The 17,025-nt window shown below is 42.8% G+C and overlaps 1 protein-coding gene, 1 long non-coding RNA gene and 1 other non-coding gene across 3 annotated transcripts; 2 read left to right on the top strand and 1 right to left on the bottom strand.

The window, feature by feature from the left end:
• Positions 1 to 688: 688 nt before the first annotated feature.
• Positions 689 to 4,923, bottom strand: LOC140844514 (uncharacterized). Its single transcript, XR_012122953.1, has 3 exons — positions 4,803 to 4,923; positions 1,633 to 3,368; positions 689 to 852 (listed from the first exon to the last, which is right to left on the bottom strand). It is a non-coding gene; the product is annotated as an uncharacterized lncRNA (long non-coding RNA).
• An 81-nt stretch (positions 4,924 to 5,004) lies between these two features.
• TIMM17A (translocase of inner mitochondrial membrane 17A) lies at positions 5,005 to 16,706 on the top strand. Its single transcript, XM_017673595.3, has 6 exons — positions 5,005 to 5,164; positions 8,858 to 8,957; positions 9,083 to 9,146; positions 12,603 to 12,731; positions 13,517 to 13,627; positions 15,817 to 16,706. Exons 1-6 carry the CDS (start codon positions 5,139 to 5,141, stop codon positions 15,900 to 15,902), a joined length of 516 nt encoding a protein of 171 aa, XP_017529084.1. The 5' UTR covers positions 5,005 to 5,138; the 3' UTR covers positions 15,903 to 16,706.
• Positions 10,058 to 10,163, top strand: LOC118971865 (U6 spliceosomal RNA). Its single transcript, XR_005060576.1, has one exon. It is a non-coding gene; the product is annotated as a U6 spliceosomal RNA (small nuclear RNA).
• Positions 16,707 to 17,025: the final 319 nt, after the last annotated feature.

Genomic DNA, 17,025 nt, shown 5'->3' with positions numbered 1-17,025 from the left:
CTGTACTCAGGTCATTATTAATCAATATGTAATCACACTGGTTTTCTTCTTTTTGGGGATACTGGAAGTTTCTCTAGAGCAGCAGACCTTGTCTCTGGAAGTAAGCCACTGGCCTGGCCCAGCACCCCTGAGGTAAGCAGAGGAGAATCAGGCCAGACCGACACCTTCTGGACAGAAGGGATGGGGGTGGGGGTGGGCAGGAGAGGCAAGAGATGGCCTCCCCCCGCCAACCCCATCCAGATGAAAACCTCTCTGCCCACGACACAGGCCCCAGTCCCAGACGGGAGCCTAACCCGGGAGCTGGCCTTCCTCACCCAGGCCCATCTGAGTCTCTGGTCCCCTGGCAGGGCCAGGTGGGGCTGTGGGGTTCACAGACACTTACATGGCCTGCAATCTCCTGGCAGGTGAACTTTTTGGGCTCCTGAAGCCTCTGGCTCCATGGAGTTCACCCTCCCCAGGCCCAGGGACCTCGGAGGTGCTGAGCGGTCGGGAGGGGCAGATGCTGACAGGGTCTGTCCCCCTCCTCCACGCATTGGGTCTGGGCACAGAGAATTCTTGGTTCGTTTGCTCATTTGTGGTTTCTTATCTTCCTCCCACAGAAGCTGCTTCCAGCCTGCTCCTCACCCTGTGACCTCCCTCTGTCCTCCTAGAATGAACTCCTTCAGCGGCATTAATAACATAGGTAAAACTTTATTAATCTGTATTGCCCTGGCAGGTAAGCACATCTGCTCAAGGGGGAAGGAGCCATCCCTTCCTGCATTATCCAGCATGTAAATTGATCTTCTCCAGAGGAAGTCACTGTCTGTAGCTTTCCAAGGCCGTTGCTTGTCTGGACATTCCTGGAAAGAGAATCTGAAGGAAGCTCCCTCTCAATGCTCAGAGGTGCAGAAGTGTCAGACCCCCGCGGAGCGCTGTCTCCCCTCACCCGGCTCACGCTGCTATCTCGCTTCGCTGCCGGCCTCTGCTTCCGCTGCCCTGGGACTTTCTCCCTTTGTAGAGCCTCATTCTCCCTGCTTGAGTATTTTCTACGCTCCCCATGGGACCAGCCACCCCCCAGTGACAGCACAGGTGCCTTCCTGCCCCTCTCCGCGGACGGAAAGCTGCCGATGGAAAAAGCTTTCGGTTCTTAGGCTGTAGCTTAAATGCCAGTTAGGCACCAAAGTTTTCTGAACATACTCTGGCCCCAGGGCTCCCTCTCCCCTCTCATGCCTCTAGTACTTAGCTGGTTCTAGGTCACACATTTTGGCATTTATAATTTTGCCCCAGATATTTTTCAAGAGAGGACTGTTCTTCCAAGCACAGTTTGAGGAGCCTGAAAGTAGAAACCCCATCAATATTTTTTGTACTCTCTCCACCCTAATCCTAAATTTAAGGATGATCCTGAGCACAGAACGAGGGTCTTACAATTGACTTGGGGTCACTAATCCCTCTGACTGTCTCAATATAGCATCACCCACACCCCCTTAGTGTCTGTCTGTCTGTCCAGCGGTGCTCTCTCCCCAGTCCTAGGCTCCGTCAGCAGCCCCTCCCCCAAGAAAAAAGCAATGGCACTGCCTGGACAATACTGGATGACTGAAAGCTAATTGTGGGGTGGGGGGACGAAGGCCCAGGGTCACTGCCAGACCCACCTACCTCACCGCGCTCATCTGTCCGGGCAGTTGCCGGGGGCACCAGGGCAGATCTTCCTCCCTCCAGCTTGCACAGTCGAGGAAATCTCACAGCAAGACAGGCCCTGGAAGCCACAGCTCCTTCAGTTCACACGCGGAGCTATCTTCCCCAAAGCAAATACCCGGAGGACCTGGATCCGGATGAGTTCCAGCCGTATCTCATCACACTGGACACAGAGCACCCTGGTGTGATGAACCACCAGTTCAAACTCCCCTCACGTTTACACTGAGTTTTCTCCCAAGGCCTTCCAGTTCTTCCGTCATGCCTTCCTGACTTTGACCGCTCCTTCAGCGAGGTCTGCTGTGCTTCCTCAGACTTCTTTAAGACTCACTAGGAGGAGATTAGAGAACCAAATCTTTTCTTCCAAGATGTTTGTTCACTCCATGGCAATGGATATTTTTGAGTGAGGGGTGACATCTTCTGCTAGCCAACAAAGGCTACCTCCTAGGCCTTACCCAGTCCAAAGTGTCCTCTTACACCCTGGTATCTATCAGAGTGAAAAGAAAGCAGAGGGCAAGAAGTCTAGGGGTTTGCTGGCCACTTGAGTGCCTCCCAGAATGGTAAGCTCCTTAGAGTAGGGACTGTTGGAATGAAATGAGCTGGTTAATGACAAACTAGGTAATGGGTATTTCTTCAATAATAAGACTTGAAAGTTGAAATGACTCCTTGATCCATGGGCTGCTGAATGCATGTTGTGTTAGCAGGCATGAAAACAATGTTAATCTCATTGTACAACTCCATTAGAGCTCTTGGGTGACCAAGTGCATGGTCAATGAGCAGTAATATTTTGAAAGGAATCTTTTTTTTTGAGTAGTATCTCAACAGTGGGCTTAAAATACTCAGTAAACTATGTTGTAAGCAGATATGCTGTCATCCAGGCTGTGTCGTTCTATTTATAGAGCACAGGCAGGGTGATCAGCATAATTCTTAAGGCCCCTAGGATTTTCAGGAAGATAAATGAGAACTGACTTCAAAATAAAGTCACCCACTGCATTAGCTCCTAACAAGAGAGTCAGCCTGGCCTTTGAAGCTTTGAGGCTAGCGGTTGAAAAGTCCTAGATGACATCTTCTTCTACTAGAAGGCTGTTTCACCTACATTAAAATCTGTTGTTCAGTGTATCCACCTTCATTAATGATCTCAGCTGGATCTTCTGGGTAACTCGCTGCAGCTTCTCCATCAGCACCTGCTGCTTCACCTGCACTTTTATGTTATGGAGACGCTTCTTTCCTTAAACCTCATGAAACAAACTCTGCTGGCTTCCAACTTTTCTTCTGTAGCCTCCTCACCTCTCTCAGCCTTCACAGAATTGCAGAGACTTAGGGCCTTGCTCTGGATTAGGCTTTGGCTTAAGGGAACATTGTGGCTCATTTGATCTTCCATCCAGACCTCTGAAATTTCTCCTTATCAGCAAGAAGGCTGTTTCACTTTCTTGTCATTCATGTGTTCACTGGGGCAGCAATTTTGATTTCAATCATTTTTCCTTTGCATTCACAAGGTGATCAAGTGCTTGGGGCAAGAGGCCTAACTTCCTGCCTATATTGACTTTCAACATGCCTTCCTCGCTAAGCTGAATCATTTCTAGCTTTTGATTTAAAGTGAGAGACATGCAACTCTTTCTTTGACTTAAACACTTAGAGGCCATTGCTGAGTCATTACTTGGCCTAATTTCAATATTGTTGTGCTTTAGGAAATAGGAGGCCTGTGGAAAGAGAGAGAAAGGGGGAACTGCCAGTTGGTGGAGCAGTCAGAACACATACAACATTTATTAAGTTTGCCATCTTAATGGGCAGTTCATGGTGCCCCCAAATAATTACAATAGCAGTATTAAAGATCACTATCACAGATCATCATAAAAATATTAATAATAATGAAAAGGCTTGAAATATTGGGAGAATTACCAAAATGTGACATAAAGACATGAAGTTAGCAAATGCTGTTGGAAAAATGGTGCCAATAGTCTTTGTGATGTAGTGTTGCTAAAAAAACCTTCAATTCGTAAAACAAAACAACAAAAACTCAGTAATGGTAAAGCACAGTTAAGCAAAGCACAATAAAACAAGGTATTCCTGTATTAACCCCATTCATGGTGACTGATTCAGTTCAAAAGAACCAAGCTCACAAGAAGCAGATGCATAAACCAATGCAACTACCAAGTGGACAAGAACAGCTATGAGCAAAGGCCAGGGCATCTTCTCCTGAAGGAAAATCTATTCAGAAACCAAATAACAACCAGAAGATTGCATAATGAATATGGAATAAGAGCTAAGGGAGATAGCTAGAGCTACCTGGGTCCTGGAGAGACCGGAAAAAAAAATATCCTTGTCTTATGGGACTGCAAGTCTCTAGTTCCTGAAATATTAATACCCACTAGGTCTGCAGTGCAACATCACATTCTTGCTTCTTGTTTCTGTTGCCATCTCCTACATTCTCTCTTCAGCCTGTGCAATTAATTAGGTTTAAATGTTGTGAATTAGTTACACATTCCAAAACAGGCCTTCATGGACTTGCATATCCAAATGCAATGACTACTTTGAACTGTTCTTTTCACGCACAAGGTACATTTTACTGATACTCTTTAGTTCTATGGAGGGTTTGGTTTATCTCCTTAGCTTTTTGCTCCAAGATTTTGTAGGGACCCTCTCACTTCCCTAGAGTTGCCTATTATTTATTATAGTAATATTAACTTCCCCATAAGATAAATACATACATATTTTAAAGTCAAGCTCAAAAGTGCAGAATGGAGAAGAGCTCCTTCAACAGACTTCACCATGACTTAAGCTTAGTTAACTGTAAGCTAAAAAGGTTGATAGACCATCATTTTGCTCTCCTCTTCTCTGAGCTAAACCCTTTGCATCTTCTAGTGACCCATTGAAGTGAGGCCTGGAAGAGGCCCTGTGGTCCTTGTCCCTTACTTAACTCTAGCGCCCCAAATTGGTCACGACAATCAAAATGACCCAGCTAGTTCCAATTCACAGACATGCGTTGAACATGGACCACATTCCAGGCACTGGGACTGTAAAGGACTAAGACCCTGTCTGCCCTAAAGGAGCTACGTGTGGTTGGTAAGACGTTCACAAATCAAGGCATTAATTCACAGTTGGCAGCCAAGGTAATAAGAAGAATAATAACGTACTTAGGAAGTGTGGTGAACTCTATTGGAACGACACCATGTTTATTTCAGGCCACGGAACCTTCAGTGACCGGGCAATTTGAACTCCTAGCCACCACCCGGCGGCTCCCCTGCCATCCAACCCGGACCCGCAGCCTTGTGGGACCTGGGCGTGGCCATCTCCATCCCGCAGGCCTCTGCCCTGCCTCCTCGCTGCCGGAGTCCAGGCGCCCATTGGTTGCGGAGAAAACGGCGAGCCAATCCCTATAGGCCTTAGCGCCCTCCTCTTGAGATCACTTCCGCTGTTGGGGTCAGGCTCCGTCCAGCCCGCCCGGCGTGCCCCGTGCTGGTGAAGTCAAGATGGAGGAGTACGCACGGGAGCCGTGGTGAGTGGTAGCGCTGTTTCTCTCTTTCCCGCCGCGGCTTGCTTTCTCCGCTGTCCGGTCTCCCGAGGTGCAGGCCGTACTCAGCCGCAGGCCTGCTGGGCTTCTGCGGCGTCGGCTTCTCCGCAGTGTACCCCCGGCGGCGTGAGGCCGCCTCCCCTCCCCAGCCCAGCATTCTGGTGACCTTGCGGTGGGTGGGGAGGAGGGGGCCCAGGCCTGCGCTTAATGGAGCCTCGGAACCCGCTCTCAGCCCGGGGCGTAGGCGGCCTTGTGCGGGCTCGTTAATAATTCGCTCTGCACGCCGGGGTGACCTTGGACGCGTCCCTGTGCCCCGCTTTCCTCAGCACCGCGTTGAGGAAGAGAATACAGGCCCCTGAGGGGTGCTGTTCTTGAGGCATTATTTGTATCGTAATATGTGTCTGTAAAGTATTTCAACTAAGTAGAACACAGGTTTTACCCTACGGGTCTGGGTAAGCTTATGTCGGCAGGAGGCTCGTGTTTGGAACTCTTCATTGGGGGAGGAGGGGGACAGCAGTTATTTGGAAAGCAGAGGTAGTGCCATGTGTTTTTTGAAAGGCCTTGAACAGAAATTCATTCATTCGGCATGTGAGTGAGGGCTCTGTGCTCAGCACTTTGTCAGGTTCAAGGGATCAAAGCATGAATAAATCAGGCACATAAATAGTTACAAAACGGCTTGATTGCTGTCAGAGACTCAGGCTCAGGTTGCCTGAGTCATTGAAATATCAGATCTTGGTATTTGGGCAAATGACCTGTTTTATTGTGTAGGAGCAGGAACCGAGGTGATCTCAAGTAGTGAAAGTGCCCAGGACTCACCAGGCCGGCAGTAGCCGTATTGCTCTCTCTGGGCTTCCTATCCCCCCTCACCCCCCCACCCCCGCCCGCTTCAGTACCTCCTAGCTCTTTAAAGTTACTTTCTCCAGAGGTAATTATTCCCCTTCCTGAATTGGGCTCAGATAGGACTCAGCATATGCTAGACACCCGTTATCAGCTGCTGTTGGATATGGTAAAATGACATGGGTTGGCAGGAGGGTAAATTATTCAACTTCGTTGAGTTAAAGATGTTTATAAGAATAGTTACTGATTAGGCGGCCCTTTTGCAGAGCTCTTAGCACATAGGTCCTGAAGCAGTACAGTCATTTGTCTGGTTAGTTTTGTAGTCAAAACTGCTTTCATCTTCTGGACTGTCCGGTTTGGTAAGAACATTTTCTCAAGTCATCCCATCCAAGCTCAAACTATAAACATCTTTCCCCTCCTTTCTGCCTCCCCCAACAAAAACACACACCATATGCGGTCTGAATTCTTTCAAAACTAATGCCTTTCAGTTCCTATTGTCAGACTCTTACCTGGTATATTTTAATGCCTTTTACAATAGCTTCTTTTTATAATGTTTTTTTTTTTTAAACCCTTAGTCTGTATATGATACAATGAAAGAATTTAGGGATTTTGGAGTACTAGAATTTGTATTTAAATATTAGTTTCTATGTGACTTAGGGCAAGTTACTTAATCTCTGAGTTTCTGTTCATCCATAAAATGGAAAAGAGACAGGAATACTAAAAGTTATTACTTCAAAGAATCAGGGATTCTATAGGAAAATGACCTGTCTTGAAAATGACAGGTTTTATTTGCATTGTAAGGCACCGAAAACATAAATAATAACTTAATACATAACTTTTAATCTTGTTATTGTTAATTCTCTGTTGCCTGTATTTGTCTGGTATGTACATTCTTTTAGAGTCTGGCTTCAGCCTTTTTTGTGTATGTAGCCCATCATTTCCCTGCGGGAACATTTTGATACAGCCAGACTTTGGGCACTGTTTCCATCTTGCCTTTGTTTCGGACATCCTCTCTCGGAATACGCCAGCTGCTTTCTGCTCTGTATCTGCTGTTTACTGATTTTTTAAATGCTCAATTATTTCAGCTCCAAATAACTATAAGGTCGTTTAAGGCTAGATCTTTTAAAGGTACTAACCCACCACTTGGAGGGAGTTAATAATTCATTCTCCTATGTCTTTCCTCTTTACTTTCTGTTAATATTTATACCATTTTCAAGTAATTTTCCTGATCCCTTTTAGTCTCTCAGAGCACTGCTTCTTAAACTCCTACAGTGAAATCAAGTCACCTGTGATTGTGTTAAACTGTAGACTGATTCAGTAGGTCTTGGGTGGAGCCCAATAGTCTAATCAGCACCCAGTTGTTGCTGATTTTGTGTTTGGTCCTGCCAAAGCCTGAGAACATCTTGTTGACGATTGGAATATCTGCTGCATGAGGTAGTCAGTTCTGTGTGAGGGCCTAATTTGTGTTTTACTTGTAAAGGATATGGTATTTTGACCGCAAGGTTTTGTTTTCCTATCTGGCAAAGTCAGAAATACTCATCATTGAAATTCCCCAACAGCAACAATGCAATGAATTCACAAGTTTACCTGAGCAGGGAGATCACCCCACAGGCTCGTTATACCATTTGATGCTTGAGACTAGATAAAAGAAGTTTATTTATAGTGGGTTAAAAGTGAATTTAACTATCATAGACTTCTATTACCCAGATCTTTTGCACTGTTCAGATTGCTCAGATTGCAGTGCGCTGGGCACGTTGAGGTGCTGCATTTGGAAGCTGGGTTTCCAAACAACCTTTATAATTTTATGAGTATTAGAGTATTCCAGTGTGTTAAATGGATTGAGGTGCTGCATTTGGAAGCTGGGTTTCCAAACAACCTTTATAATTTTATGAATATTAGAGTGTTCCAGTGTGTTAAATGGATCTGATACAGACTAAAGTTCCAAATGCTAACTTGGAGGAGTTTCAAACTTTAAAAAATTTTTGTAAGTTGTCTTTCTCTGCACCTACTGAACCCTCATTCTTTGGGTTTTGGCTTTAAATTTTAATGTAACTGGGGAGCTGTGGATAAAGTGAAGGTTCTTATGGCCAGGATTCTCACCTGGCCCTGGTCAGCACCTCACTACACACGTGCGGGCAATATGTTGCTATTGACTCTATATAAAAGAGCTTCGTTCAGTGCTCTGGGCAACACGGTGGCATGGCTGAACAGCTGGCTGCAAGAGAGCAGAGACTGGAGTGGTGGCAGCATTGAGGACAGAGACTGAGACGGCTGCGGGGGCAGAGAGGCCCAGAGGCAGAGACTGGCTTGCTGCATGCAGACTTGCTCTAAGTGAACGGGGTTCTAGTGATTGACCTGCCACAGTGGGAATAAAGTTGGTTATAAACGCTTTCACCCCAAGAACATTCCATTGTCATTCCTTGGTCTTATTGAATTCATCGTGAACTTGTCTGGGGCTGAAACCCACAGACAAGACAAGAGCTCATCCTGATCCCTAGGAGACTGGATTAACATTGTTGATTATGATGTAATTTTCTACATGTTCATTTGTTCCATACAGTGCTGATTCATAATAGATACACTAGTTGTTAAATGAATGAGTAAAGTGCTGTTGACTGGAGGGAGTTAGAGCCAGTTCCAATCCTTCTGGTCTCGCTGACTTGGGGCTTAATAGATATGGATGTGTTTAGAGTCCTTTATCTTTCTCTGTAATGGCCCAAATGTTTATTGGTTGCAGTGAGCCCTGCACTGAAATCTGTTGCAGCCCTACGGTGTAAGCAAAGGTTTTATGTTTAATGAATGACAAATATAGTCATCTTTTCTTTTTTTTCCTATTCTAAGCCCCTGGCGAATTGTGGATGACTGCGGTGGGGCCTTTACGATGGGTACCATAGGTGGTGGGATCTTTCAAGCAATCAAAGGTTTTCGAAACTCTCCAGTGGTGAGTGGATGAATGATCTTATTTCATCATCACTTGAAACCTGGGTTTTCTGAAATCACTGGTGGCCTCATCAGTGGGTTGGAAATGATCATACTTCTAATATATTTTTGGGTGCTTCCTCACAGGGAGTAAACCACAGACTACGAGGGAGTTTGACAGCTATTAAAACCAGAGCTCCACAGTTGGGAGGTAAGCAGAATTTTTCCATTTGTACTCCAGAATATTTTTTTCTGTTTATTTGAAGATGAAGCTGTGTTTTCTTCTTTTTTAGATTATACCAATTAGTGATTTTAGTTCACTTTAAGCTTGTTAGAAATTAATCTCTCTGTGGTATCTTGATTTATGGTTTATTCAGAAAGTTAACTTCAATTGTTGCATCCATTTGAAAGTCTTATCTTTTTCCATCAGATGCTCAGTGGTGCTTTGTTTGTCTTTTCCTCTTACCGAGAAGGAAGCTCAGGACCATGAGAGTCAGGAGCGATGGCTTCTGTGGTAACATAAAGCTGAAGAGAATGTGATCTGAAAGATTGGGGTTTCATGAGAGAGAAACTGTTGGAGCTGATTGGGCTCCTCTCCAAGGTTAGCTGTTAGGTACTGTGCAGAGGTCAGTGTAAAATTCAAAAAGCTATTCATTACACATTTTCAAACTTCATTATTCAGAAGCTGGCAGAAGAGAGATGATAAAAAGCTTGGAGATTATACTAATTTGTGAAGAAGTAGTTGAGGTGGAGAGAAGAGACCATGTATGCGCATGAAAAAGACAGTGTTTGCAGTCTTTATCTGGTCACTTTGTGCTCAGAAGTAGTCCTCTCTGTTTTTAGCACATTTTGCTTTCACAGACAGTAGCTAGTAGCTGACGTTTATTGAGTGCTTGCTGTGTGCTGAGCTCTCTGCTCAGTGGTTTACAGCCTTATTTAATCCTTATAGCAACACAAGATGTAAGTACCATTTTCCAGCTGAGGGAATTGAGGCTTTGAGGGTTGAAGCCGTGATATGCTTTTTTCGTTTTCTTCCCTCTGTAATAATTGTACACCCTGGAAAGTAAATAGTGGCTGATTTTCCTTCGCTTGGTTACCATGTTGTTTAAGAATGGTAAGGAGGTGCTCACTTGGCAGTACGTATTCTAAGACTGGGACAGTTTGGAGAAGATTGGCATGGCCCCTGTGCAAGGATGATACACAAATATGTGAAGCATTCCATACTTTCAAAAAGATGAGAAACAGTATTAAAGTACGCAGCAAACCCTGAACCTCTAGCACTTGCAGAAGTCATGTAGGTATTTACATGTTTTTGGAGAGGCGACTTCTATCACATTATACATTTCAATGAAAAGGGAAAAAAAAAAGCTTAGAGGAGCTTACAGTACGGAGACATAATGACTAAGTGTAATAGTGTATCTGGAACAGAAAACATGAAAAGTGACGAAATCTGAATTAAGTATATGGACCTCAGTCACTAATGTGCTCAGTGTTGGGTCACAGTTGTGACAATGCAAATGTAAGATGTTAGAAATTAGGGAAACTGGATGTGGGATATGTTATGGCAATTTTCTATCTTCACAACTTTTCTGCAACTAAAATATTCTAAAATTAAAAGTTTATTTTAAAAAAAGTTGGTGGAATAGAGAAAGAGTACATCATTGAATGAATTGAGATCCTTTATTTTAAATCCTTGAGATTGGGCTTTTTAAGGGAGTTATTGAGAATCTTCATGTTATCTTGAATTTTAAAAATACTGGGATGGCATTTTCAGTTTAATTCAGTGAAAATTTACTGAGCTCTTCCAATCAAGATCCAGAGGCAGGCAACAGAGAAGAGTCATAACTGTGTTCTAATATTCTTATAGAGGAAATAAGATAGGCTTTTGACATGTCCCTATTATTCTTCAAGCACCTCCGTGCATTTTTGGAACAAGATATTTGAGAATCATCTTGTATTTTTTTCTGCCCTGGCCACAAAGTCAGCTGTTTCTCCAAGGAGCCCTGATTACTTCAGGTTGAGATGGTATTTAGAAGCCAAAACCTAGGCACTAAGTGCATCATTACTATTGGAGTGTTGCTGTTCTCAGGCCATCTTTGTAATAGAGTTTGGAAGTGTGTGTATGTGGGTGTAAATGTGAACACACAATAGCATATATACAAATTTATATCTGTATTTCTACATATCTATACACATTGAAATCATGATGTCACACTGATGCCTCTAATGCCAGTCCAGACCTACAGGGTTCATTTGTCCCATCATCCTTTTCGTATGAGTACCTCCTTCCTTGCCCTGCGTGGGCTGTCGCACCCCACAGCAGGCTGCCTTCCATGGGAACACTGACCCCCATGCCAGCCTGGCCTGCCTTGTGGACCCCTGCTTACCCTGCTGTGGCTCCCTACACTGGGCCGCCCTTCTGCATGGACTTGAAGTCTCCACTTTCATAAATGACCATAGCTTGCCCTGGCCCTTTTCTTAGGGGATGGAGAGAGAACAGACTGAGGGAGTTGGGAGCATCTTGTTTGAGGCATTTAGTGAAGTAACTCTCATATACCTGGGCATCATCTCTCTCTCCCTGGGGATCGAATCACGGAGTTAAAAAGAAAGAACTGGTTTGTTTTTATGTGGAATGTGGTATCTAGTATAAGGAGCAAAGATGAGGGTTCTTAGGCTGTGCTTCAACTGGTCCTGTCACTTAGATGTAATTGATGATGTGAGAACTGGAAAAGGATCCTGGTGATGATCTGGTTCAGACATCTGGCTGAACTCAGTTTATTGCCCTGATTACTACTGGGAGATTTCGGAGGGTAAAGAATAAAGTGACTGGGGCTCATTTGTGCAATGGTTTTTCTTCCTTTAATCTTAATAAATATAAGACTTTTCATATGGTACATGTCACATGTTTTCATTTTAGAAGATTTGGAAAATACAGAAAAGCACAAAAGTCATTTGTTAATGTCTCCCAGAGATGCTGACAAAATCTTGGCGTTGTCTTTCTGGATCTTGTGTGTACTTGTATATGTATATGTGAGGGTGTGTTTTATTTTACAAAATTGTTGATGTTTAGGATGAGTTTAAGTGCAAAGTAGTCTGATTTAGGGTTTTTAGTTTGATGCATGAGGACTAAAGCATAGAAAGGAGAGAGAGGAAAGGTAATTTTTATCCCCTTGGTGTTCCGTAATTGCTCATTTGCCACTTCAGTGGATATTGGCTTACACTTGTAATACATTCCAAAACAGCTGGATTTCTTTGTATTTCCATTGATAATTTTCATAGAGTGGATACTCAGTGACACTTAACAAAGAAAAGAAAAAATAGAGCTACACCAGACAGAGCTACACAAGAAAGGGAGGAGGAAGGACGAAGCAGGGTGGATTTATTTTGTGCTTTTTAAAAGACACAGTTTTCTGAATGGGGGATTTTAATGTGTTTAGCCTGACTTTTTGTAGGCCTGGCTTATTTTCCAGTTGATACAATACAACCCAAGCTTTATTAAAAAAAGATGAGTATTCTACTTTTGTTCATGCTTATTCCAACAGGAGTTTGCATGTATTTGGAGTGTGAGAGTTTTAAGAACATAGTGTGTTGTTAAAATTATGCAGCATTTTTAAAAATAGGACTTTAAAAAATGAAATTTGTGTTGTTTTGTTTTCAAATACAATAGGTAGTTTTGCAGTTTGGGGAGGTCTGTTTTCCATGATTGACTGCAGTATGGTTCAGGTCAGAGGGAAGGAAGATCCCTGGAACTCCATCACCAGTGGTGCCTTAACAGGAGCCATACTGGCAGCAAGAAGTAAGCAATCATAGACATGGTAGTAAAAACAAGATTTTGGGGGGTGGGGAACCTTCATTTCTCTTAATTTAGTGACATCTGTTATATATAAAACTGGGCATTCCCTAATCTGGGATAGCATGAGTGTATATCGTTATTTGTTGGGGGGCATGGGGAAGGTAAGAGGATCAATTTATTTGGAATGTTAGAGAGTAGGAGAGCTTGGAGTTCTAACCTGTACATCACAGTGGTTAAGAGCAGTTAAATTCCAATTCTGCTGTTTATCAGCTGTGTGGGCAGTTTACCAAACTTGTGCCAGAGTTTCTTCATCAGTACTCTTGAATTAATAATTGCACCTGCCACATGGCATTGTTGTGAGTAAAGAACTGTCTTTGTCCAGAACATCTTCTGGATCTTTGGGACAGAGGAACCCAGAATTCCTTTGGGCTTAGTGGTTTAGGCCAGGGGTTGGCAAACTTTTCTGTAAAGGGGCCAGATAGTAAGTACAGGGTTTATGGGCTGTGAGGTTTTTGTCACAACTCTCAGCTCTGTCCCCATAATATGAAAGCAGTCATACATAATGCATGAAAGAATGAACGTGGCTGTTCCAATAAAACTTTGTTTACATAAAGAAGCAGTGAGCAGGATTTGACCTCTGGGCCATAGTTTGTTGACCCCTGGTCTTGGCCAGTGAGAAAGAGGGTTTGGGAACCAGCATGGGTCACATGGACAGCTCTCTCCCTTACTGTATCTTACATTAAACTAGACTTCTATTAAAGTAATCCCTGTGTTATTAATGTATTCAGATGGACCAGTGGCCATGGTTGGGTCAGCAGCGATGGGTGGCATTCTCCTAGCTTTAATTGAAGGAGCTGGTATCTTGTTGACAAGATTTGCATCTGCACAATTTCCCAATGGTGAGTCTTCTTTCTGCTTAATACCATAGTTCAGACATTTGGAATGGTTTTCTGATGTTTAGAGAAAACATGTTTTGTTTGCTAACATGGTGGTTTGTGATTTCTGCATTGTGTATTAATATGCTGTGGTTCATAAGGGTTATGGTAATAGGCTCTGGTTCTATTTGAAAAGGTGGATATGGGTGCAGTTGTGTTTAACCACAATAACCAAAATGCTCTGGTTGTATAATTTGCAGTTGTCCTTTCCTTATAGTTTAATTTTATCAATGCTCATTTGCTTATTCTAAAAAATTGCTGACCACTTTGGGAGGACCCTAAAGAAAGGTCCTTGCAGATGTGTAACAATAATGATAGTTAACGTCTCCTTGTGCATGTTGTGCCAGGCACTGTCCTAGGTGCTGGGGATCTGGGGGTGTATTGGTGAACAGGGACTTAGGTCCTGGTGGGAGAAAACAAACACATTAACTGATAAATGAGACTGCTTGTGTTGCTTGCTTTGAAAAAATGAAATAGAGTGGTAAGGAGTGACTCATTTGGGAGGGCTATTTAATGGTTCGCAGGGAAAGTCTCTTGAGAAGTTGGTGATATAATTTGCTGCTAATTATTCCTCTTATCTCATATATTGGGGAAAAGTTAAACTGTGGACTAATGATCATTATGTGGTCGTGGTATATCTGCTCAGCTGTTAACTTGCGCAGTTTTATGTAATTACAGAGAACTATAATTGTCTAAATGGGAATATTCCTGGACATTGGAAAGAAACAAAAGTATTGTGAGGATTATTGTAGGGAAACCTTGACCTGGCATTTGGGGAACAAAATATGCAAAGTAGGGAGACATGTTAAAAATTATTTTTGAAGCTTGGAAAAGATTCAGCCTAAAATTAGGAACAGACATAGGTCCCAGTGTGATTTGATTTTCTTGAGGCATCTAGCAAGAGAGTCCATATCTTTTTGGCACAATTTTCAAACGCACATGATGTCACTGGGATGATCTAGATGACACAGACCCAGACCCTCTCACCTTATTGCTGTTTCGGTCATTACTTCTGAAGACCTAAGACTTTATTTCGGTCACTTTCTGATTTTGTGTTTTAGTTCATTTCCACCAGTTCAGGGTGAAAGACTTCACGTGAAACACCAGAGACGGTCTGTTTTTGGAAACTCAGAAATGGGTATTACAAAAAATTACTTTTTAAGTAAACTTGGTCACTTTGCTTTTAGGTTTTTTCCTTCAAGGAAATGTCCAGATGAAGTGCATTTTATTTTAGATGTTTCTGAAAAGCTGTGCGGGGTTTGGGGGCAGGGGCAGTGGGCTCTTTGAAAAAGTAATCAAGTTTTTACAAATTTCCTGGAAAAGTTCTTAAAAGAGTGGGAAAAAATTAGATAAAGCTCCATCTAAATGATAGTGATAGCTACGTTTGGTTTATCTTTTCACGTAGTTTATTTACAAGTTTTCTGTAAAGAACAGATGCTGCTTTGATAGGGAAAAAATACCACTGGCCTGAAGCGTGGGAAAGCTGCGGGGAGTTCTGCCGTTCCTTCTTTCTCTGTTCCCCCCATGTATTTTTCAGTCTGCTTGAAGAGAAAAAGTGATTATTTCCATAGAAGACTCTCTAGAGCCTCAGTTTTTCTTCATTCGCAGGCCCTCCTATCCAAGAACAGGACTTTATTCTGCAGCAAGCTAGGGGTGTCTTCCCATTTCAGAACTCATTCCCTACTTAATTATATAAATTGTATTACCAAGTTATTTCACAACACGACTAAGGTATTTAAAGCTTTGTGGAAGTAATTTTAAATAGCTGCTGAAAAATATGTGAAGAAGTATGAGAGATTCTTCCAATTTTGATACGGCATCTTGTTAACAGCAACCGCTTTAAAAACTAATATTGCTTCTTGCCGTAACTAATCCATCTGACTGACTTCCCCTGGATTGCACTTGAGAGCTGTTCACTCCGGACCATGAGGAAGACCAGCCATGTTATACCAGAGTTCAGGCGCTCTCAGGGTGAGCAGGCACGGAGACTCAGATCGCAGCTCTCATGTGGCGTATCATGCTGTTGAGTTGATGGATTTACTCTCTACAGAGAGTTACTGTTTTTAATTATATATATTTAATTATATATATTATATATAATTATATATATTATACACACACACGTGGTTTAAAAGTTGTTTTCTTAATTGCAGGTCCACAGTTTGCTGAAGACCCCGCCCAGTTGCCTTCAGCCCAGTTACCATCCTCACCTTTTGGAGACTATCGACAATATCAATAGGACTTCTTTCCCAGGATTTCTTCAACAGAACGAGCTGTAGTTCAAGAAAGGATGTCAAAAGATCAGGTTACAGTCTGTTTTCAAAACCATAGATGGGGAAACTATGGTCAAATAGGCAATGAAGAGACATTTAACACTTTTCTATTTAAAGGAACATGGAGGGGGGGCGGGATATAAAAGATAACACATTTATTTATTCACACTGGGATTGCATTTGTGATGAAAATAAATGTCTCTAATATTACGAGTACTCAGAAGATGAAGGACCAAAGGGCAAACAGCAGTGAAACATGACCATTTCCTTGGCAGCAGCTGTGCCTGGTTTGTGTGTTCTGTTAGTCAAACAATAAAATACTCCTGGAACTTGCTCTTTTAAGCTAAGTTGTAGAGTTCTGCTTTTCATCCTTGAATCCTTCAAATAATGCAAAGTGCGTTGGATGTTGCACGTTTATAGTTAGGCTCTCACCCTCCCTGAAGTGAATCGTGTGTGAGAAGAACCATGCAGGGCCAGCATGGATCAGTCCGCAGGAAATATCTGATGGATTGAAGGCCACGGTAAAAACTCACCCTTTGCTTCAAAAATAAAATGTGCTATTTCCTGGTTTTGAAGATGTCAGATTCACACCTGTCTACCTTTGGGGCTACTGCGTCTTGGTTCTTGATCATCAGAACGTCACCAGCAACGACTTCGTTCCGATATACCCAGTTCTGTAGGGCAAGAGTTTATGAAGGGTATAAGTAGCTCTGGAAAAGTTTGGTGTTTATTATGTGCTTGAAAATAAAATATATGCTGTTTTTAATGTGTTCTAACTTTCCTGAAGCTGATCTTCCTAAAGGGTGTGTTTTGGGGTCTGGTTGGGCCTAGAAAATGGATGAGTTTTTCGTAATAGGCCATTTTACTGATTATATTGGAAATGACATGTGGCCTTACAGAAGGCATGATGTTATCAATTCCCAGCTGTCTACATCTCTGTGAAATGGAGAACAAGTCCAATTGGGTACGGTGAGCACACATTTGTCTTTTGGCCCAACACCATACACATAGTAAGCATTTAATTACTAATGGTTTGTTTTTTGTGTGTGTGGTAAAATGTACATAAAATAACATTTTGACCATTTGTAA

The sequence above is a fragment of the Manis javanica genome, chromosome 11 (genome assembly GCF_040802235.1).
Source record: "Manis javanica isolate MJ-LG chromosome 11, MJ_LKY, whole genome shotgun sequence".
Classification (NCBI taxonomy): Eukaryota; Metazoa; Chordata; class Mammalia; order Pholidota; family Manidae; genus Manis; species Manis javanica.
This window is presented reverse-complemented; position numbering and strand designations above follow the sequence as displayed.